The following is a 22,782-nucleotide window of genomic DNA, read 5'->3' on the forward strand; positions in this document are numbered from 1 at the left end:
TGTTGGGACACTCAGGGACCCAGGCATCAGAGGCTCTGTCTCAGTGTGCTTCCATGATTTCCAAAGCAGGAAAAAGGACATGGAGACTCATGAAGTGGCTCTTGAAGGCTTCTGCATGAAATACCCTTCTGCTCATATTTCACAGGCCCAAATAAGTTACATGGCCATACTTGACTTCAGGGAAAAGGCTGAGGAAGAATAATTCTGTTATGTGCCTGCAAGGAGGAGAATCAGAACATTTGTGAACAGCCTTAATGATTGCCACCATGGCAATACCCTGGCCTGAGAAAATGATTGCTGGTGGTTATGGAGCCATTTAGGCCCGTGGCACACTGTCTATGTATGTGTGAGACCAGCCCTGCCCCACACTGTCGCAGGCAGTAAACATGACGCTTTTCTCCATATGGCTTTCATTACAACTTCATTTCATTAGGAAATCAGTGGGGGTATTCTGTAGCATTACAGAAATACCAAGAACGAGACCCACCAAGTTGCTTACAAACTCGGTAATGCTTCCTTCCAATATTCAGCAAGGAAAAATAAATTCGTGAGGTGATCTCATTTCCCTTTTATCCTCTTAAGAGCTTGGATGAAAAACATTGGAAATTCTGTGATCATAATGGGAAGAAAGACATAAATGTTGAGAATAAGGACTTTTGAGGATTCTTTTGGTAACATTGACAATGATGTATTATTAATGTTGCTTCTTTTTTTGGAAAGAGCACCCACGTTACATTTGATCAAGAGTGGGAGGGGGTTGCAGAGGCTACACTCATCTTTTTAGACTCAGCATAACCTAAGGAGGCAATAACAGTTTAGAGAAGTTAAGTATTAAACATAGCTTTTTTTCTCTTTTGTAAGGTAGAGAGAGAGTCATGGGGGCTATAGAGAAGTTTGTGCTCCTTCAGCTGAAGAATACATAAGGGGTATCTAGATGGACTATTTTATTTGAAATAGTTCCCAGCATTCTTGAACTGGGTTGGTAACAATATTTTAGAAATATAAATAGTCCTAAGGGGGAAAAGGTACATACGGGACACGTTTGGTGTAAGAGAAAGAATCATAGTTGCTTTTATGGACAATTATGGATTCAAATGTTAGTTCCACAAAGTGCATAGCTGTGTAATGTTGGGAAATGCTGAAACGAAATCCCCCGGTGTAATATAGGAGAAAGAATAGCTTCATACAGAAGAGATGTGAAGGTCAAAGGGACAATGAAGAGCTAAGCTAATGCTTAGCTCAGTGGCCAGCACATAGTAGGGGCTCTGCAAATGCTGGTTCATCACCCGTCTTTTCAGGAAAATTCAGTTAAGAGAACAAGAAGGCAGTTCAGACAAGGGATGGACCCTAGGGTGTGAAAAGATGAGACCCCATCTCAGAAAAACTGGAGCAAGGATATTGTTGGAGAATTTCCAATGACTCCTTTTTCTCACCTCAGAGTTTTAAGACTTCATTTTTTTTAATAAAATTTTTTTTAATGTTTATTTATTTTGGGAGACAGACAGAGTTGGGGAGCAGAGAGAGAGGGAGACACAGAATCTGAAGCAGGCTCCAGGATCCGAGCTGTCAGCACAGAGCCTGACACGGGGCTTGAACCCACAAAGCGCGGGATCATGACCTGGGCGGAAGTGGGACGCCCAACTGACTGAGCCACCCAGGCACCCCTGGTTTTTGGTTTTTTTTAACCTCTCTCTCTCTTCTTGTACTTTCTTGTTACGATTTGTTCTTTTTTTCCTCTTTATCCCCACTTCCCCTTTTTGGTGTATTCTTTCTATCTTGGGATTCTATCCTCTTTTCTTCTTCACATTGTTCTGTCACTCCATTGCCCCCAATCCATATTTCTCTCTCTCCTCCATTTCATCTCTCGTCCTTTATAGGGTGTGTAGCTCAGGTGACCTGGAGACAGAGCCAGTTATGTCTTGGGTGCCCCTCTGCCCCTTTCTGTTATTCTTCTCACCTTCAGTGGAACTTCTCTCTCTACACCATCCTCTGTTCCCCTGGGGCCATAGCAATTTGTTTTTCGTACTAAAATTTGTTCTTAGAAATGAATCTGATCGACTCAGAGTCACAAAGGTGTAAATAACATAAAAAATTTGGTGCTTTACTTTTCCCAGAAGTACTGGAACTCCAATCAAGTAGAAAGCCTTTAGCCAAAGAAATAAATCTCTAATAGTAATTTCAGGGAAATGAAAGTTATGGAGCATATTATCTTTTGGGCAGGCAACTTTCCCTGCCAAATATGTCTATTCACAGAGCTCGTTCTGCTTTGATATTTTAGAATAAAATAAAATAAAATAAAATAAAATAAAATAAAATAAAATAAAATAAAATAAAATAAAATATTCAGAGAAAGCTAAAGTTAGATTTAGCCACCTTCTGGTACATGGAAGTGTTTTGGTCTTATCAGTTTGGGGCTAAAAACTGTTTAATTCCAGGGGCGCCTGGGTGGCGCAGTCGGTTAAGCGTCCAACTTCAGCCAGGTCACGATCTCGCGGTCCGGGAGTTCGAGCCCCGCATCGGGCTCTGGGCTGATGGCTCAGAGCCTGGAGCCTGTTTCCGATTCTGTGTCTCCCTCTCTCTCTGCCCCTCCCCCGTTCATGCTCTGTCTCTCTCTGTCCCAAAAATAAATAAACGTTGAAAAAAAATTTTTTAAAACTGTTTAATTCCAAAAAGATTGTATAGAGCAAATGCAACAGTTAATTTCAGATAAATCAGTTCAATCTGGCTTTTTCATTCTTTCTTATATATGACCAGTTTTAATGTAATTTTTAAAGGAATATGAGCTCCATTATATGTGTTTACAAACAGCATAAATCAATCTAACTGAAGAGCCTTACACTCTCTGATGGTGCCCTGCAGTGTGGTGGGGATTGCCAAGTGGCAGTTGGGTCATTCTGTTCACTGTTGACCTCATGTCTAAGGTCTATATGCTTTTCGAGAGTCTGCAAAAAGAATTGGCCCCTAAAAAATTCTATTTGTTCTCAAGTATGAGAAATGAAAATAAATGTAGAACTGAATGTCTGCAAATCAAAACATTTGGTCACTTGGTTGTCACTCAGTTGTGTCATTATCTATAGGTTACTTTTAATATAGGAGGTGACTGTATTTTAATAAGTGTGATGTCATGTGGGATGGGTCTTCCACAGGTAAGAGCGCATGGGTCACTCAGGTCTTAGAATAAGCCGTCAGTATCGGAGATTTGAAAATCTGAAGTGCAACATCACGAAACTATTTCTCAGAGCAACATGTGTCTCTAGGCACAAAATGGAGGTTCTAGTTTGGGTAGGTGATATTACATCACATTTGCTCTCATCTGGCGACATTAAGGATGGAGCAGCTGGGCACGAGCCATCAGTATCACTGGCAACGGACAAAAACTGGGAAAAACTTTTTTTTTTATCAGAACTCCTTCTAAAAAAAAACTACTGTATGGAAGTAGAAGGATGGCAGGGACTGAACTGCGTGTCCCCTCAAAGTCATATGTTGAAGCAAGCCCTGAAGCTGTATTGGAAATAGGGTCTTTAAGGAGGTGATTAAGTTTAAATGAGGTCATATGGGTGGGGCCCTGATCTGATAGAACTAGTGTCCTTGTAAGAGAGGTTACAGAGACACCAGAGATCTCTCTCTCCCCCTCTACCATGTTGGAGCACAGCGAGAAAATGGCTGTCTGCAAACCAGAAGGACTGCTCTCACCAGGAACTGAATCAGCTGGCACCTTCTCCTTGGACTTCCCAGCCTCCAGAATGGTGAGCAATAAATTTCTGTTGGTTAAGCCACCCCGTCGGTGGTGTTCTGTTATGGCAGCTCAAGCAGGCTAAGACAGAGGATATTCATTGATAAGCAGCTTCGAGTGGGGTCAGGGAGCTCAGGACATGCTTCAGGATCAAGAAATGGTCCCCAAAATGCCTCCCAAGTCTGGTGAGCTACAAGGCTTTTGCTTTACCAAGGTGGGTGTGCAGGCTTGGGACAGAGCTAAATTTCTGAGAACCAAGTGCCCCCCATGCCAGTGGAGCTGCTCGTTCACCCTTCCCCAAGCAGCCCTCAGCCTTCCTAGAAATACACATCAAACTCATGTTTAGAGAATATCTGTGTGCAGGGACACTGAATCATTAGCTGCCTAGATCACCCATAGGCTTATGTTTGGTCCACCTTGGCCAACTTTTGGCCTTCGTACCTCAATGTCATAGCCGATGCCATGGGCCTTACACATTTGGAGAAAAACATATGGGAAAACCAGCGAGAGATTGTTGTGCTTCAGCTGGGTCGTCATCACTGCATAGCGACTGGCTGCTGGTGACTGGAAAAGACCACAGTTGCATGTAAGACCCTTCACAAAATACTTGTTTAAAAAAGTTTCTTTAATGTTTATTTATTTTTGAGAGAAAGAGAGCGCTAGCAGGGGAGGGGCAGAGAGAGAAGGAGACACAGAATCCGAAGCAGGCTTCAGGCCCGGAGCTGTCAGCACAGAGCCCTACACAGGGCTTGAACTCACAAACAGCGAGATCATGACCTGAGTAGAAGTCAGACACTTAACTGACTGAACCTTCCAGGTGCCCCTCTTCACAAAATATTTAAATAAACTTTAACTTTAGAATAGTTGTAGATTAACAGAAAAGTTGTGAAGATAATACAGAGAGTTCCTATCTCATATCCTGTAACCTTGTGGTATGTTTGTCACATAAGAACACAAATTGCCTCCTTGCTGTTAAGCCTGTACTTTATTTGGATTTCATTAGTTTTTGCTAAATCCCTTTTTATGTTACACAGTCCCATCCAGGATAACACATTGTTATTTAATTGTCTCCTTAGGTTCTTTTGGGCTGTGATGGTTTCTCAGACTTTCCTTGTTTTTGATGGTCTGGACAGTTTTGAGGAGTACGGATCAGGTATTTTTGTAGAATGTCCTCTGTTGGGATTGTCCCATGTTTTCCTCCTGACTACACTGGGAAAATGTGTTTTTGAGAAGAGGACCACCCAGGTACTTTCATCACCTCGTACATCAAGTTGTGTCAACACAACTTGTGATGGATGACGCCAATTTTGATCTCACTGAGGTAGTTTTTGCCAGGTTTCTTACTATAAAGTTACTTTTACCTGTTTCTGTACTACACTCTTTGGAAACAAGTCACTAAGGGTAGTCCACCTTCTTGAGAGGACCAATGGTAGAATTTTGATTCTAACTGCTTTCTTTGTTTGAGAAACTGCTATTCCTTATTTTGCTTGCCTGTCAGTGGGAACTATCCCAAAGAGACTGGTTATGCTAGGCCTGAAGTATTTAAATTATAATATTTCCTAAAAACTTTTAAAATTTAGTATGTATACAAGAAAGTATTTTATCTTGGCAATTTTGTAGCATGTCCTTTGTGAGATGTGATATTCGCCTTTGAAAATCAGTTATGTTTGTCCTGGGATAACTGGAAATTTGGAGAGCAGCGTGTAGGGCCACGGCCAACCTTTGGGCATAGTAAATGAAGGTGCCTGGCACAGATTTTTAACTTTGGGGACCTTTGGGTTCTGGGCAACCAGGTGCTTGCCCTTGTGCAGTGACTTGGAACAAGAGAAGGAAAAAGAGGTACTGTTGGTCCCCAGCTGGCTGCAAGGATCATAGTGGCCTGACACCGTTGTGAAACATTAAGACTTGCTCTCTCTGTCTCTGAGAGAATGCAGGGGAACGGGGGGCTGACTGAGTGCCCAGAGGAGGACGAATGGGTTTTCCCTGCCTGTATAACACATGCATTCCCTCTCTCTCTCTCTCTCTCTCTCTCAGATTTCATATTCATACTTTGTGACATATTTCCCCACATATATTGTCATTTCTTTCAACATTTACAGAAAGTACCATATCTGATGGTCACATTTTCGGTACTATGAAGCTTGGTCTTCCCACATGTAGGCAGAGTCCACATCTGTAAAAATGTTAGTCTCTCACAGGCTGATGCATCTTGAGTTGTACATCTCCCTTAGTATTGCCCCATATGCAGCCACCGAGAATTTTAATTTTGCAGAAGAAAATCTGTTGGACCCTCACATGCCTCACAGCTGTGCTTTGTTATCACTCTGACCTATCATGAATTGTTCCCCTGGCTGCCTCCCTGTCATGACTGGGAGTTCTCTGAAGGCAGAGCACTGCTTGGTGTCTGAATCTCCAGGCTGGATGTGATGCTAGCACAGAATAGGCATTTCAGTGTTTCTTGAAAGGGAGAAAGAATGGATGCATGGAATAGAGTAAGTCTATAGCACTTCCAATGACTTAAGAGACTCTTCCAATGTAATTCAGGGGGCATCCAGTCAGTGAGGGCTTTGGGGCAGAAGCAGACCCTAGAGAATGACAGAAGATCCCCAGAGTGACTCAGGGCAGTCACTCCAGGCCTTGCCCCCAGTAGACATCTTTTGGAGGACACTGTAGCCCCAGTGGGCTATCCCAGTGGTGGGATTATTGGTGGGGTAATAAGAACTGGCTGAGAGAAGTTCTGGCTCAGCCATTCAGTCTGGAGGAGCATGGCCACCAGGCCTGCTCACCCTATCATGGCAGGTTGTGCCATGTTCCTGCCTTCACAACAAAGGCCCAGAAGCCTGAGTTTTTGTATATGGAAGTGAACTGTAAATACTCTGGAATTCCATTGTGGTTACTGAGCATGTAATTGCATGGTAATTACCATGAATTCACAAGATAATTCCAAGGTTATTTTTGCCTTCTAAATTTGTCTTATGCTGCCATAGCATATAGACTAGCAAACCCAAGACTAGGCCCCAGTCGGTGAGGGAGAGAGGTAGTGGGCTCGAGCTCAACACCATGTATCTTGGCTCCAAAGCAAGGTGGAGGAGCTCACTGTCCAGTGTTACTGGGTGACAAGTAAGGACAGGCTATCCTGAGGTTTCTTTGTCTCTACAGAGACAGACTGCAAGTCCCCTCCTCCCAGACCTGGGGTTCTGATTCATTAAGAATCTGAAAGAAAAGCCAGGACATTTGGTATGTGTCTCCAGGCTGTGTCTTTTCCGTCTCCATCACCAGACTACGCCAGAGCTTCATGGCCTGGACAGCTGCTTCTCCTTCCTACTCGGGAGGTGGGGATGCACACAGAATTCTGTGGTGGAAAAGTTATATGGAGTCAGAAAGACTGAGGTCGAAAACCTGGCCGACCTTGAATGTGTCATTCAACTTGTCTGACTTCTGGTGATTAAATAAGCACCTAGCCCAGCACCTGGCACCTGATAAACAGTAGCTACTATTGTTATTGCTCTTTCTCTGAAAATGTCTGCAGGCCCCAGAGCATTATGGACCTACACTAAATGTAATTTCCCAGGCTGTTCCTACCCCCACCAGTGCCTGGGGTTCCGAGCATTACCACAAGATTATTGTTTCTCAGACCGAGGTTGGTCAGTGCTCAGAACTCTTCAGTGTCTCCTCCATGCCTATAAGACGAAATCTAGATGCCTGGGCTGGTGTTCTCCCACACTGGCTCAGGGGGTTGCTCCAACCACTTCTTCCACTTTCTCCTTCCCGAATTCTCTGCCCCAGCCCACCTGGTTCATTGCTGTCTCCAATAGATCATGGGCTCTCTTCAGCCTTGGTCCCTTCTGCTGGGCAGGTCTCCTTCCCCTTGCCATGTAGTGACTGCCCTAGTCTGTAAGGCTAGGCCAAGTTCCTTCTTTGTAGTGGAAGAACTAGGCCTGTCCCTGCCAGTCCACAGTCTTTTCTCCTAAGAACTGCAGCAACAGGTTGAGGGGCCGTCACTCAAATGGCACCTACACGAGGCCTTGTTTTTTTTCCTTGTGTATGTGCTATGTACTTTCTATTTCTTTTTTTAATGTTTATTTATTTATTTTTTGAGAGAGAGCACAAGCAGGGGGAGGGACAGAGAAAGAGACAGACAGACAGACAGACAGAGACAGAGAGATTGAGAGAAAGACAGAATCTGAAGCAGGGGCTCGAACCCACGAACTATGAGATCATGACCTGAGCTGGCCAGATGCTTAACTGAGCCACCCAGGTGCCCCAATCTACTTTCTATTTCTTTTCAACTTCTCAAGGACAGGGACTCTGGCAAATGTCTTTGTATCCCTGATGCTGGGTGAAATTCCTGGCTTATATTAAGTGCTTAAAAATGTGTTATAATAATGCCAATACTCTTTTCAGACTTAACTAACTCCATAGTTTCCAGAGGAAAATACTGTCGATAATCTAGGGTTGTCTTTTATTCAGCCAGATAGCACAGCTGACAGTGTTATTATGAGGATTAGATGAGTATCTAAAGACCTTGGAAGAGTGTCTGCCACGGAGTAAGTGGTCAAAAAATGTTAGGTTAGCTCTTATTATCATTTGTTAAACTAAATAATTTCACAAATAAGGTAAGTTATTGAAATTAAAAACCAACCAACCAAGAAACCTTTTCATCAGAAAGGGTCTTGAATCAGAAAACCTGAGCTCTGCTACTTAATTAACTTTATGACTTTGGGCAGCTCACTTAACTTTGCATAGCCTTGGTTTCCTAATCTGTAAAATGGTATGATAATCCTCGTCTTATCTATTCTTTGGGGTCTTCATGGGAATCAAATAAGCTCATGCCTATTTAAAGTACAAAGCATTATGCAAACAGAAAACATTTTTTTTAAATTTTTTTTTTCAACGTTTATTTATTTTTGGGACAGAGAGAGAGAGAGAGAGAGCATGAACGGGGGAGGGGCAGAGAGAGAGGGAGACACAGAATCGGAAGCAGGCTCCAGGCTCTGAGCCATCATCAGCCCAGAGCCTGACGCGGGGCTCGAACTCACGGACCATGAGATCGTGACCTGGCTGAAGTCGGACACTTAACCGACTGTGCCACCCAGGCGCTCCGAAAACATTTTTTTTAAAGGTTGACTTGTGTAATCAACTCTTCTGATGCTATAAAATCTCTTTAGGTTTGCCAAGGAAATTACAACCTAAATGGATTTTACAGCATGAGAAGACTCCTCTATGACCATCTGGCCATAGTGCTGAGTCTTGGCCTAGCTCAGAGCAGATTAGAAGCCAGTGGATAATGGCAGTGTGCCTGGAAACAACCTCATCACAAAGGGAGATGAGGCCTCCTTTGGAAGAAGAGCTTTCTCTATGGCCTCAACCAGAAACTTCTTTAGACATGAGCTTAAGCTGTACTCGGGGGCCAGATCACTGACTCTCAGCCAGTGCAAGTCAGGTTGGACAGAACGGTGGGCAGACACACAGGCTTTCAAGTCTGACAGGCCTGGGCTTAAATTCTGGCTTCCACACTTGCTTGCTGAGTGACCTTCCACAAGTTGCTTAACATTTCTTAACCCCAGTCTTCTTATCTAAAAATGAGCATAATCATAGCATCTGCCTAATATATTGGGTTGTATAAAGATTCATATAAAGCACTTAAAGTACCTGGTGCGGAGTAAAGGCTAATACATTTTGGATGTTATTATCATGTTATTCTATGCGTTATCGTTATTTGTTGGCCTGTGTCTTTGAATAAACTTGGAGCTCTTTGCTACTTCCCTTTACATCCTCTGTGCTTAGGAGAGTGCCCAACACAATGTTGGTGTTGAGTATATATCTGCTGGATTTACTTCTAGTTGATTCCTGCTGAAAGTATTAACTGGTAGCTAAGGTGATGGCTGATGAGGACTTAGGATGTGACCTGTCACAATAATATTACTTCTTTCTAAACAGTTTTGCAGGGTAAAGATCTTTAAATGGAAGGCCGCAGTATGGAGGGATAGGTCCTTCTCGTGTCCCCCTCCGCACCCCATTGTCCATGAGGCTTCCTGGGCCCGGCTTGGTACAGAAGCCCATCTTACAGGCCCCATAAAATCAAATCCCTCAAGAGACCTTGGGGGTCACTTAGCCCTCCTTTATTTTATAAATGAGGAAACCGAAGCAGAGAGAGAGAGATCAGAATTCATGATCCATAACTTCAGACAAGTGCCCTTCACTCCAAATTCCCATTGGCTACATTTGGAATGTGTGGAAATTTCTAGCATTTTCTAGGAAAACGGGGAAAAAAATAGAAGACAAAGTATTATCGGTAGAAGTCTAGTCTCATTAAACTACCTTTCTAAATCACAATCTAACAAGAATGCTTCAAGCCAAATAAAGGAAGCCTGAAATACTCCTTTTCACTGGAGAATATAATTTTGCTTCAGCCACAATTTAAATTGATTGAGTTCTGAGCACCAGCACTTGAAGTGTGGAGCATATTCTATTTTCTCCATGATACTTGTTTTGACAGTGATGCATTTCAGTTGACATAGTTGAAATCCTTATGTAATAAATCTCTGCCTGAAAATTAATCATGTTTATAATATTCTGAGAATTAATAACACCCATTGCTCAAATCATTAACTTAAAAAAGGAGCTTCCAAAATCTGTTCTCGGCAGTAAGGGACCACAAATAAATGAATGTTTGATAAAATAATCCAAGTAGCAGTTTAACAAGCGTAAACTTGAACGTGGTTGCAATAACACAGAACTATTGTTTAAGGGTTGGCAGAGGCTGATGAGGTTCTTATTTCAGTTACGAAGCAGGCATCCACATGCATAATGAACTGCTCTCTGAATTATTAATGTGTTGCTTATTTAGCCTCATCTGTCTAGAAGATAATGTATCCTAACTCTAATGAGTGATTGGTTTTGTACATAATTACAGTAGCAGCAGTAGTGGGGAAATGTGTGCCTTCAAAGAAGGAGTTCTAAAAATAAAGTCATCACATAAACTCCGTTGTTGTGGCATTCTATCAAAATCAAACCCGAAGCATTTGAGAATTCATAATAAATTACAGGAGACAGAATCATTATTAACATCATAATTTAACACAAAAGGTTTTACTTAATCATTCATTACCGATCATGTGCTGTTAAAATGCTTATAAATGACTTGGGTTGTTTTAAGATGTTTGTGAACATGGTCCCTTTTGGCCACTCACCACCTGTGGTGCAGAGGGTCCACGAGAGAGGAGGAGTAAGAATGATTGCAGAGGGTAGTAATGCTTTATGCTCATTCTGACAGAATGTTAATTAAAAGTTCAAATGTCGTTGGGTGACTCCTTTTCTTTTCTAAAACATGCATGTCTGGGACTCATTCGACCTGGTTTCTGCCTTCAAGCAGTTAATTGTGGAGGACCCTGGATCAGAAGCCCATACACCTGTCCTGTCTGGGTCTGGATGACAGTTCTTTACCACCTGCTCCTGATTTGGGGCAACAGCTCTTTGTTGAGCCCAGAACGGTCTTTGCTTCCTTCTCCCCTCCCCACCCGCATAGCATATTATTTCAAGGAATAGGTCCAAACCAGCAGCATTTTGTAGGCATCAGTCCTAAATGTGCCTTCTTTATCATTGTGGCTATATCAGTCTCTTTCCTTTTATTTCAGTCTTCAAAGGGGGCTGTCAGCTGACTGATCATAAATCTGATGGCATCACAGCCTGTTCACACTTGTTCAGGAAGCTTCAGTTTGATTGTAAATTGCATTGTGTGTGCAAGTTTGGATGATGCTTTTAAAAATGGCCTATCACATGTGTGTACATGCACAGTAGCACATGCGTGCACACATGCATGGTGGCACCAGGGCGAGAACATCCATTTATCTTTCTAAAACCAAAAGCACTTTCAATTTATCCCTACATCAGAAAACCTGCATAGCTTTTCTTTAGTGATCGTAGAGACATTTGAATTATTGAAGATCATAAGCTTCCCTCTCAAGTGCAGGCAATTCCTAGAAGTGTTTAAGACTCTTGATCACAGGAGAATTCTTGTATGTTGCCTGTAGCTAGGATTGAAACCTATAGGCAAGATGGGGAAAATGGGAGAGTTCTTCTAATTCAAAGTACAACTTCTGCTTACAGCCTTCTGAAGCAACATACTTAAATGCAGCAAATTGTCTTTCAAAGTCTTGTGTTGAATACTAACTCAGCTTCCAGCTTCCTTTTAGAAATGGCGTGGAGTTAGGTTTGCTAGGTCAGAAGACTCAAATTTTACTGCTGTCCCTCTGTCCAGGATTGCACTTAGGGTCCTGTGGGTCCTTTAGGTGAGGATAGGGGCCACAGGTGGAGTTGGACCTAGTAGATTCTCATCAAGGTTCTGGGACCTATTTAAAAGGGACCCATTTCTCCTGCCCAGCCCAACTTTTCTTCTTCTTCTTCTTTTTAATGTTTGTTTATTTTTGAGACAGAGAGAGACAGGGCGTGAATGGGGGAGGGGCAGAGAGAGAGAAGGAGAACAGAATCCACAGCAGATTCTAGGCTCTGAGGTGTCAGCACAGAGCCTGACGCAAGGCTCGAACCCATGAACCATGAGATCATGACCTGAGCTGAAGTCGGACGCTCAACCTACTGAGCCACCCAGGTGCCCCTCTGCTTCTTTCTTAATAGGCAAGGAGATCAAAGGGTTTCCTGTGATCGAGCGTACCTCACTGGACAAGTGGATTGGGAAGGAGGCTGCTGCCTGAGCCCCCAAGATATCTGATACCCTTTCCAGGCTACCCTTCGAAATGTATGCTGAGTTTCTGCCAAGGAAGGTGACTCTAGCGACCCTGGGGAGAGTCAAACAAGGGTTCTTTAAATCCAGAGGTATCTCCTGGATCTGAAGAGGCTCAGCAGAGAATCAGGAGATACTGCTCTGAAAAAAGCATCTCTAGGGCACAAGTATGGGTTCTACTAACCACTGGAATTCCTTTTTTATGTTTGATATATTAGCATCTCAAGTAGATTTTCATTTGCAGAAAGGGTATGAAGCCCACTGTTGTGGGAGAGGCAGCAGAAACCCTCTGGTAGCAGTCAGAGCAGCTGTAGCCAGAGCCCCTGTTTGCTCTCATATTCCATGTACACTAAGCACCAGCTGGTCCACTTGACCTCTGTTCTCCTTCCCCCAAACCAACGTAGCCCATTGCCTCCATGGAGATTTGTGCTTTGTTTCCCTGGGTTCTAAGGTTGGTAAACCTCAACCAGCCCTAAGGCTGCTGGCCCCAGCCACACTAGCATTGGGATTAGTGATGAGATGGGAGGTTGGGGCCATGGAAAGAAGCGGGTCATGGAGGTCCTGCTGGGAAGTTGGAATTTTCCTGAAGATGACAGGAGTCCTTTCAAAATCATAAGTAGGGGAGCAACATGCTCAGATTTGCTTTTCACCTTGACCACCTTGACTGTATGTATGGTTAGGCTAAGGGGAGAGGCAGGAGGCAGAGAATCTTAGTGTGGAGCAAAACTAGGGTGTATCTCTGTGGAGGGAGAGGAGGGGTCAGAGTTGACGCTCATCAACATGAGCTGGTGTTGACTGGATATGGAGGTGGAGGTGTCCCATCAGCCTCTGGCAGGACCCTCCACGAGGAAATATAGGGGGAGGAGAGACAACGAATGCAGTTTGAGACAGCTTGACTCTGAGGATTCTAGAGAAGTTTTGTAGAATGGTGGATCTAGGAGTCTGGAGCTCAAAAATGAGACTGGAGCTAGAAAAATAAATGGGTTTTGTCAGAAGTTGCTGGTAATTGAAGAACTTGTCCAGGGAAGCAAGATGAGAAGAGATGGAGGGGAAATGCCCCAACAGACCTACCCTTGGAAAACCCCATGCTCATTCACCCCTCCAATATGGTGCTTTCCCTTTCTGGAACACCCTCTCCCCTTTCCTCTGGCCAATACATTAGTATCCTAGAAACCCATTTTGGACAGGCTAAGTGACTTGCCTGAGGTTCTTTCTTCTCTCTATACTCAAAGAGCTGGGCACATAGCCAGAGCTCAGGAAGCCTCGGTTGAGTGTTGTTGAACACCATGGGGAATCAGGAAGCATCTGTTGCTTACCGACACTGAGAGGGCATTAAGGCAGCTCATTTTCTTCTCTTTCTTGGGAACAAAGTTGGGCACTTTAAGGGTGCTCAAACTGCAATCCAGATGGCCGTTGGTCAGGTATAAGGTGAGCTGAGTCAGGGCCAGCTGGTCACTGTATGAGAGGCTGAGGCCTGTTGCCCACACCTGATTAAAACAGGAGCCACAGAAGTGAAGGTGAGATCAGCGACTGGGAGAGAAAGCCCCAACCAACCCTAACCAGCCCAAACCATGTGGGACCCACCCAAACCAGTGTGCATGTGACTGAATGGAGTAGATGCTTTTGCTTCTGTTTCTACTTCATTCAGCTGAAGGATGGGAGCCTTTGATCTGATTCTAACCAGAAGATTGAAGGTTCTTGTGAAAAGTTACAAAAACGGAAACACCTGGCCCAGATAATCTGCTGGAGATGCTGGGTTCCAAAAGGCTCATGGGGACTTTGACTCTCCTGCCTGTGGTTTGCCATATCCAGGAGGAAGAAGATGACACTGGTCTTGGCCCAGCCAGTCCACACCCTGTACGAGTTCCCCAGTCGTGCAATGTTTTCTGCTGAGAAAAATGAGACTGGACGGAAGCTTCAGAGGTTGGGGCCTGAAGAGGAGCAGATAGAGGGGGAACAAGGGAGTGAATAGGAGAAAAGGGCAAATTGCTCTGATTCCAGAAAAAGCAGTGCCAGGAAATCTCACTATGAAACTTGAGGGAAACTCATGGTTGGCCTGTATGTCTCAGCGTGACCGCCATTTACCACGAGTGTGGGAAAATCATTTCACCACCCCACAAAGCCCACAGTATCCTCAATCGGGAAATGAAAACTATAAGAATGCCCACCCTAGCTGAACAGCAGGGCTACTAGAAGAATATGATGATGCAATAAAAATTAAAATGCTTTGAAAAATAGACATATGTGAGCAATAAGTTATTGTAAGCCACTCGATAGCTAAGTCAGTCCATTAATGCCTTTGATGGATATTTACTGGGCATTTACTATAAACCAGCAATGGCAGAAGTGAATCATGTGCTACCTCTCCCCTCTCCAGGGGTGAACCATCATCCTTAATTGCCTTTGTCATGCCCACGCTCACACTGAATCCAGGAGCTGTTCAATGCTCAAGGCTAGTGAAGGCAAGTTCAAGGCTATTGTGCTAGTTACTGAAGAGGCAAAGCTAAGACGCAAAAGTCCTTCCGTCAAGGAGGAGAAAGATACATATGTATTCAGTCATTTACAACACAATGTAATACGTGATATAATAAAGGGATGGAACAAAGTACTACTGGGTTTGTCTAGTGAAGTCAGGGCTGCATCCTGGAGGTGACATTTGAGCTTGGACAAACAACCCAAATATGACTGGCTCCCAGGTCTCAAGTACCTACAAAGTGCCAGATGCTTCACAAACATCTCAGATCTTTATAAGAACCTAAAATATAACAGTCCTATGTCACAGATGAAGAAACAGAGGTTCAGAGAGAGTCCATATAGCCAGGAAATGGCCGAGCTGGGATTTGAATCCAGTTCTTCCTGGCTCCAAGTCTACCCTTTTCCCATTCCCTGCCGGCAGAAACGGCACTACTCTTGGCCCAGCCATTCCTTAACCTGTACCAGTTCCCAGTCACATTAAAAGCTAAAGTTGCAGAGGATGAAAACATGCCCTTGTTTACTATAATCCATGCCATGAAAATGTCTTGTGGAGAAAACATGAAGTATTGTATTTCTGTAGTACACTGTAATTAGCATTAACGCATTTTCACTGTAGGAAGTTGGAAACGAACACATTTTCATGAAGACTTGATTAAACAGTTTTTCCTCTTAGAAGGCCTCCATGTGCCCCACATACTAACTCTACGTGTTAAAATACATAATACATCTGCCCTAGAGTGGACTCTTCTCAAACAAATGTAGCAGCGAGTGACTTGAGTAAGCATTGAATGTAAATGGCATCATTATAAGGATATTAAGAGGTCAAGCTGTCAAGGCCCCTTGCTAAACTGAAGCTAATTTCAGGAGTCATATTTGCACAGTAATGCCCTTTTTATAATAGCAAATAAATCACATTTGCAACAATTGTTAAAAACTAACTGCCAAGTATCTGTTGCAGTTGTAAATATCCTATTTGTCAACCTAAATATTTCCTGCTGTATGGCATAAAATGCAAATCAGATGGGGACAGCTACTTTTTCTTAATACGAGAAAGTGGATTTGCTGTTCCTGGATGTCAGGCACTTTTTCCCCAGAGTTTCTCTTTTGATGTTTTCGTGTCCTTGATTAAAGGGAAATGTATATAACAAACATTATTAATATTTATGTTAATAATATTAATGTTTTGGTGATTTTTAAAGTTTTAATTCCAGTATAGTTCACACACAATGTCGTATTAGTTTCAAGTGTGCAATACAGTGATTCAGCAATTCCATACATCACCCAGTGCTCATCATGACAAGCGCACTCCTAGTGATAAGGATTTTAATGGGAAGGCAGCACAGTATAGAACCAAGGAGTTAGCCTAAATCTGGCCCTTGCAAATAGTGTAAATTTGACCAAGTCATTTAAGCTCCCTCAATCTCGGTATTCTTGAGTGTGAAAGGAGCACATGATAACACCTATCACACAGGGCTTTGAAAACAAAATAAATGCACCTAAAATTGCCTTACAAATGGTGAAAGTTCAATACAAATGTTATTTTTGATCACTAAGCAATTCCTTGAGGAGTAGGATCTTAGGAGACACATTTTCAGTCGCCTGTGTAGCTGTTAGATTGCCCCTTTTAACAACTGTTTTTCCCACTCATAATCCTTGTGGTCAACCTCACAACAACTCAGTCCAGTAGGTGGTTAGATTTGGGCAAGATTGGTATTACTCTCTCTCCATTTGACCAATGAGGATACTGAGATCAAAAAAGTGGCTTCGTGGTTTGCTTAAGATCATAGAGCACAGGCTAGGATTGTGTTCTTTCTAGAGCTGAAGTAGTTTTGCTTCCCCAGACTGCCCTAAACCCTTGGTTCACAAAAGAAATAGTAGAACAAATTTCGTTAAGCTTTTTCCTCAACAGCAGGCTTGCCGGAATTGCTCAGATAATTGTTCTGTTCTCCATCTGGTTTTTCCATTGAAGACACTGCCTGAGGCATGCTTGTTTTGCGTATAGGGGTCCCATCTCCCCCTCTGGACTGTCAGCCCTTTAGGGGAGGCTGCTGAGCCTTTGTCTTCCCACCTCATCCTGTCCTGTGGATGGGGCGGGGTTTGCAGCAGACACCTCAGCACCTCTGATGCCTTACTGTGAACTCCACTCCAGCTTTTAGGGATCAGGATCTAGGTGGGCCTCTTGAAGCTGGTGTCAGATTCCAACATAGGAAACATTCATTGCGCATCTCCTCTATGTCACCCTCTTGCATTCACACATACCTCCTTTAATCCCATTCTTGATTTTGGATTTCATTGTTAACTTTAGAACCTAATCTCTCTCTGCCCTGGATACTCCCATCACAATTTAGAGGAGCAATGATGGCGGCCTGTACAAAGGCATTGTGGGTGGGGATGGAGAGAAGTGGATGGATTTTTAAATGTTAGGGAGTGGCTTTGACGTGACATGTGGGACTTGTAATGACTAGCTTGACAGGTTAATTGATTAGATATGAGGGTAAGGGAAAAATATCACTGAAGGCTAGTGTTGGAAAGACTCTTAAAAATCATCTAATACAGTCAGTTTACTTTATACATTGGAGTGAAGTCGTTTGCCCTAGGTTACAGAGCCAGGTATCAAAGGTGTGGATGAGAGAACAAGGTGTCTTGGCTCCCAGGCATAAATCACTAGTTGACAATTGTTTGCCTTACTGCTGATGTAAAAATCATTTTGTTAAAAATGACTAGAATCCTAGAGACATTTGCATCAAGACCTTACAAAGAATCCTTAACACGAAAATACTCATGTCAGCATTACTTGTAAGATTGAAAGATTGCAGCTGTCCAACATTTGGGTATTGGTTAAAAAGATTATAACATATCCAAATGATGGGATACTCTATGATATTATCAGTAAAGATGATGATTGTGAACAACTTTTGATGGTGTAGGAAGGTATATGCTTGGGATTCTCTGTCATATTTGCAAGAGGAGGAAGAGAAGGATATATGACTTCAGCTTTGCAAAAATAATATTATACATAGAAAAAACTAGATGAGGATATAACAAAATGTTGACAGTGAGTGGTTAATATTAGCAGCATATTAGCAGTAAGCGACATTATGTATAGACTTTCATGTATATTCTAGATTGTACTACTTGTGGTTATCGAGCACTTAAAATGTGGCTGCTTCAAATTGAGATGTGTTATAAATGTAAAATACATACCAGACTTTGAAGACTGACAAGGAGGTAAAAAAAATACTGTGAAATATCTCATTGCTAATATTTTATACTGATTATACATTGAAATTATAATATTGTGGTTATAGTGGGTGAAGTAAAATACGTTATTAAGACCACGTTAAAAAAAAAAAGGGGCGCCTGGGTGGCTCAGTTGGTTAAGTGTCTGACTTTGGCTCAGATCATGATCTCATGGTTCGTGAGTTTGAGCCTTGCATCAGGCTCTGTGCTGACAGTTCAAAGCCTGGAGCCTGCTTTTGATTCTGTGTCTCCCTCTTTCTCAGCCCCTCGCCCCCACTTATGCTCTGTCTTTCTCTCTCTCTCAAAAATAAACATTAAAAAAATTTTAAAAGACCACATTCATCTATTTTTTGTTACATTTTTATAAATTTTTTTAAATGTTTATTTTTGAGAGAGGCAAAGAGATAGAACACAAGCAGGGGAGGGGCAGAAACTGAGGGAAACACAGAATCTGAAGTTAGGCTCCAGGCTCTGAGCTGTCAGTACAGAGCCCAACGCAGGGCTTGAACCCATGAACTGTGAGATCATGACCTGAGCCGAAGTCGGATGCTTAACCAACTGAGCCACCCAGATGCTCCCTATTTTTGTTTGTTACATTTTTAAACAAGGCTACTAGAAAATGAAAAATTACACATGTGGGTATATTCTCTATCATATTGATTGCAAAAAAGCCCATTGCAACTTCAGCAAGAGACAGGGCCAGCAGGGGTATGGTGGGGGAGTACTGCAGAGGCCCCAGCTCTCTGCCGCTCTGACCAGCACTGCACTGGATGCAATCCTTGCTGTAGCTCCATCAGGAGACCTGGGGAAAAGTGGGGAGAACACGGGGCAGGAGGCAATCCAGAAACTGTAAGAACCTCATCGACCTTTAAACAAGCATGTGACAAGCAGAAGGCAGGGTCAGGTAGAGGCAAGCTCGCCCAGAATTATCCTATTCCCAGGTTCTGCATCCTATTTGGGCCACAAGCCTTGGGATGAAAAGGTCATAACATGTCCCAATGTGGAAGGTGTGGGAGAGGGGCCCAGTATTGAACCCTTTTTTTCTTAGGTGTTCCAGGCAGGTGAAGGCTGCGCTCACCCCCACCATGTTGGCTCTTTCCCATGACAGGCAGAGTGGATGGGAGGCAGAGCCTACAGATATGGGCACATGTACCCAGGCCCACATTGTGTGACTGTCTCCACTTGTAAATAAAGTTTTATAGCAAAGAGGTTGGTCTTGCCAACCTTCTCTTATGGGCGTCCAGTCTTATGGGACCAACAGACTGATTTATAGATCAAACAACATTTGTGGAAGAATCATAGAATTTCAGAGCTTGAGGGGATTCACAGATGTTTTGCACATTCCTGTCTAGTTTTTCTGTTCCTTTTCTTTATCATCTTCTTCTTTTATTGTAAGGAGAAGAACCTGATATCCAGACAGGCTACATGACTTGCTTTGGTACCAGCATCTGACAAATATCCCTGATCTTTGGCAAGTGGCCTCTCTGGGCCACACTTTCCCCAATTAATCACTGGGGAGGATAGTCCTGAAGGACCTTCCCTCACAGATGCATCTATGAGGCTGACAGAATTGTGACGATTGCTCACTCTGTAGGCAGATTCTCCAGCTAATGCAAGTGGGAGATGAAGCACTGAGAATTCACCTACCACAGAGATGGTAACAGGCCTTTAAAGCAGAGTGTGACCCCAGCTTACCCTCCTCAGCAGCCTGCTTTGGTTGAGGGATGCATTCACCACCTCCCTGTCCATTTTTGTGTCTTTCTTCATAGTCTCATTGTGACAGGAAATCCACCACTGAGTGAGAACAAACCCCTGTCAAACCCATAGGTCCCCACAGCTATAGCTAAGCTGTAGAGGCCAGGCCACCAGCCCAGCCCCTCTGCTTGCTGGGCAACACAGGCATGGGTAGGCCAAGGTTCCCTCTGTCCTTACTGTACAAAGTAATATGCCAAGGCCTTATTTCCTACTTACAACTTTGGAGACCAAACTCAACTGGAGTGACATGATCTAACTTATAACTTTAAAGGGTTACTCTGGTTGTAGTGGGGAGAAGGGACCATGAGGGGTCAAGGATGGAAACGGGGGCTGGTTAGGAGGCTGTTGCAATAAAATGGGTGAGAGATGGTGGTAGCTGGGTCGGCATGGTAACAACAGAGGGTGGGAGAAGTGGTCATATTATAGATGCCTTTTAAAACTGCATCCTAAAGGACTTTATTGATGGGCTGGATGCAGGGTGTGCAAGAAAGAGGAGTCAAGGATATCTTCAAGACTTTTGCCCTGAAAAAATGGAAGGATGGAATTACCATGTGCTGAGGGGGGCAGACTGCTAGAGGAATAGTTTGAAGGGTAAAATCACAATTTTAGATTTGGCCGTGATGAGTTTGAGATGTTTTTGTTGAATGATGTTCTGGAGGATGGAGTGAGATCTCAGATACCTTTTCTCCCTTCTCAGCAGGAGGATACGTTTGGCCGGGTATAGGGATAGAGCAGAATTGGCCCCTGCTAGGGAGGCACCTTTTTCTCTGTTGTCACTTTTGGGCCTTGGGCTCAAGGCCCTCCTTGTCTGGGGAGATGCAAGATGTACAAACCTTGGTCTATATGACCAACAGGATATGAAGCCTTCCCTAGGGGCCATGCTTTTCACCATATTTAGGCCAAGATGAAATAAGGTTGAGACGGATAGAGGCAGCTTGGTTGGGAAAGAAGTGAGTGCAGCTTCAGGGTAGTGGAGACTGGAGGGGCCTATGCATGGAGGGAGGCACGTAGCTTCGCTGGAATGGCAGGAGCACGGGACCAGAGTTACAGGAACTCACTGGGAGTCTTTTCTTGCCCTTTGCTATCTGTGTGATCTTAACTTTCTTCTTTCTGGGCCTCAGCTTCCTTATATGTTAACACAGACCTGTCTGTAATGGCCTCTATCTCTGAGGGGTATTGTGAGGATTCAGTGACTACAAGGAAACTGTATGAGACTATTTTTGTGGAGTTTGGCAGACACAAATCTGTTTGGACCCTGACTTCTTCCCTGTAGCCCTGGCAGGAGCAGAGTCAGGGGTAGGCATAAGAACTCACTTGCTTGGCTCTTGACTGAAGTATTTTTCCCTGCTTCTCAGAGATGAGGACCACTTTTACCTCTTCTCAGATGCTGTTAAAACAGGCTCCGGGGGTGCCTGGGTGCTCAATCGGTTGGGAATCCGACTCTTAGTTTTGGCTCGAGTCACGATCTCATGGTGTGGGGGCTCCATGCTGGCAGTGTGGAGCCTGCTTGGGATTCTCTTTCTGTCTCTTTCTCTCTGCTCTTCTCCCACTCTCTGTATCTCTCAAATAAATAACTAAACTAAAAAACAAAACAAGACCCAGGCTCTAGAATCCTGGGTATCAAACAGAGTACTGTCTTACGTGGCTACTATGTGATATCTTTTCCCATGTTGATTATCAGCAGAAGTGCTAAGCTCCCCATGGTGGTAAACAAAATACATGATACTTAATTTTAAAGAAGCTGGTACAAGGCACTGTAAGAATTTTCAGTTAGCAAAATATTAATATGATTATGATATTTGGTAAGAATTGTTTGTATTACATTTTAAAAAATCAATAGAAAGGCAGAGGGGACTGCAGCGTCTTGGCATGTTGCCACCTAGTGGCAGCTTCTGGGATGGCCCAGTCTCTTGGAGAGGCTGAGAAGAACTACTGTTGCCCCTCTATGGGGCAGTTGCCCTGGGCCCTGATCAACAAATGAGACTCTTAGTATTTCTCGGAAGCCTCCCGCTCTGTCCCTATTAATTCTATTTATCCTTCGATTTATATTACAGCTTCACAAGGCTGTCTCTGAGCAACTACAGCATCCATTTTCAGTACTGCCTCATGTTGGGCCTGTGGAGTCTGTGGGGTCAGAGACAGCAGAAAATCTGGGCCCTGCCACTTAGCACCCAGGGCCCAGTAGTCCACCATGCCTAGGGCCTCCATGATTTTCAAAGGCCTTCAAAATATTTGGATTCTGGGGGGGAAAATGTTACTGAATTCCAAATATAAAACAAAAAGTACAAAGTAATCAATGTTTTTAAAATACTGACCAAATTTGACGTGCTAGTTAAATGCAACACAACTCATACTGTTATATCTAAATCCTATTCTATGAAAGTACATTTAAATACATTTAATATGATGTAGGGTGATGGACTCTCTGAAACCAAAATACTCAGGGCCCAGAGAGGTTTTAAACAATTCTGTCTCGCAGACCTAATATGTCTTCCATCATTCCCCTGTCCCCATTTTATGGATGAGACTCTGGGAGGTGAACAGACTCACTCAGGTCCCTTGGTTAGGGGAAGAGCTGGGATCAAAGCTCACATTTCCTGAGTCCTGGTCCAGCTCTTTCTGTGACACCTAGTCACCGGCATTAATAGTCCAGTTGTTTTGTAGTGCTAGAAGCTTCTCTGTGACTTCAGAAGTTCTTTCAGGGTGTGCAGGAACTATATTCATAATTAATTTGGGGATCCAAAATGGAAAATATTGAAATTTAAACCTAACATCGTCAGCAGCTCTATTGATGTTTTTCACTTTTGTTAAAAAATTACAAAAATTTTAATATACTCTT

General features: G+C 43.4%; 1 protein-coding gene across 1 annotated transcript in view; it reads right to left on the bottom strand.

Annotated features, from left to right (window-relative positions):
- IQCH (IQ motif containing H) overlaps positions 1-22,782 on the bottom strand; it is a 147,180-nt gene that overhangs the window by 12,591 nt on the left and 111,807 nt on the right. The window contains 2 exon segments of the mRNA XM_032593614.1: positions 4,175-4,297; positions 13,790-13,960. Of these exon segments, the coding sequence (XP_032449505.1) occupies positions 4,175-4,297; positions 13,790-13,960 (294 nt within the window).

Source organism: Lynx canadensis, chromosome B3, assembly GCF_007474595.2.
Source record: "Lynx canadensis isolate LIC74 chromosome B3, mLynCan4.pri.v2, whole genome shotgun sequence".
NCBI classification, from domain to species: Eukaryota; Metazoa; Chordata; class Mammalia; order Carnivora; family Felidae; genus Lynx; species Lynx canadensis.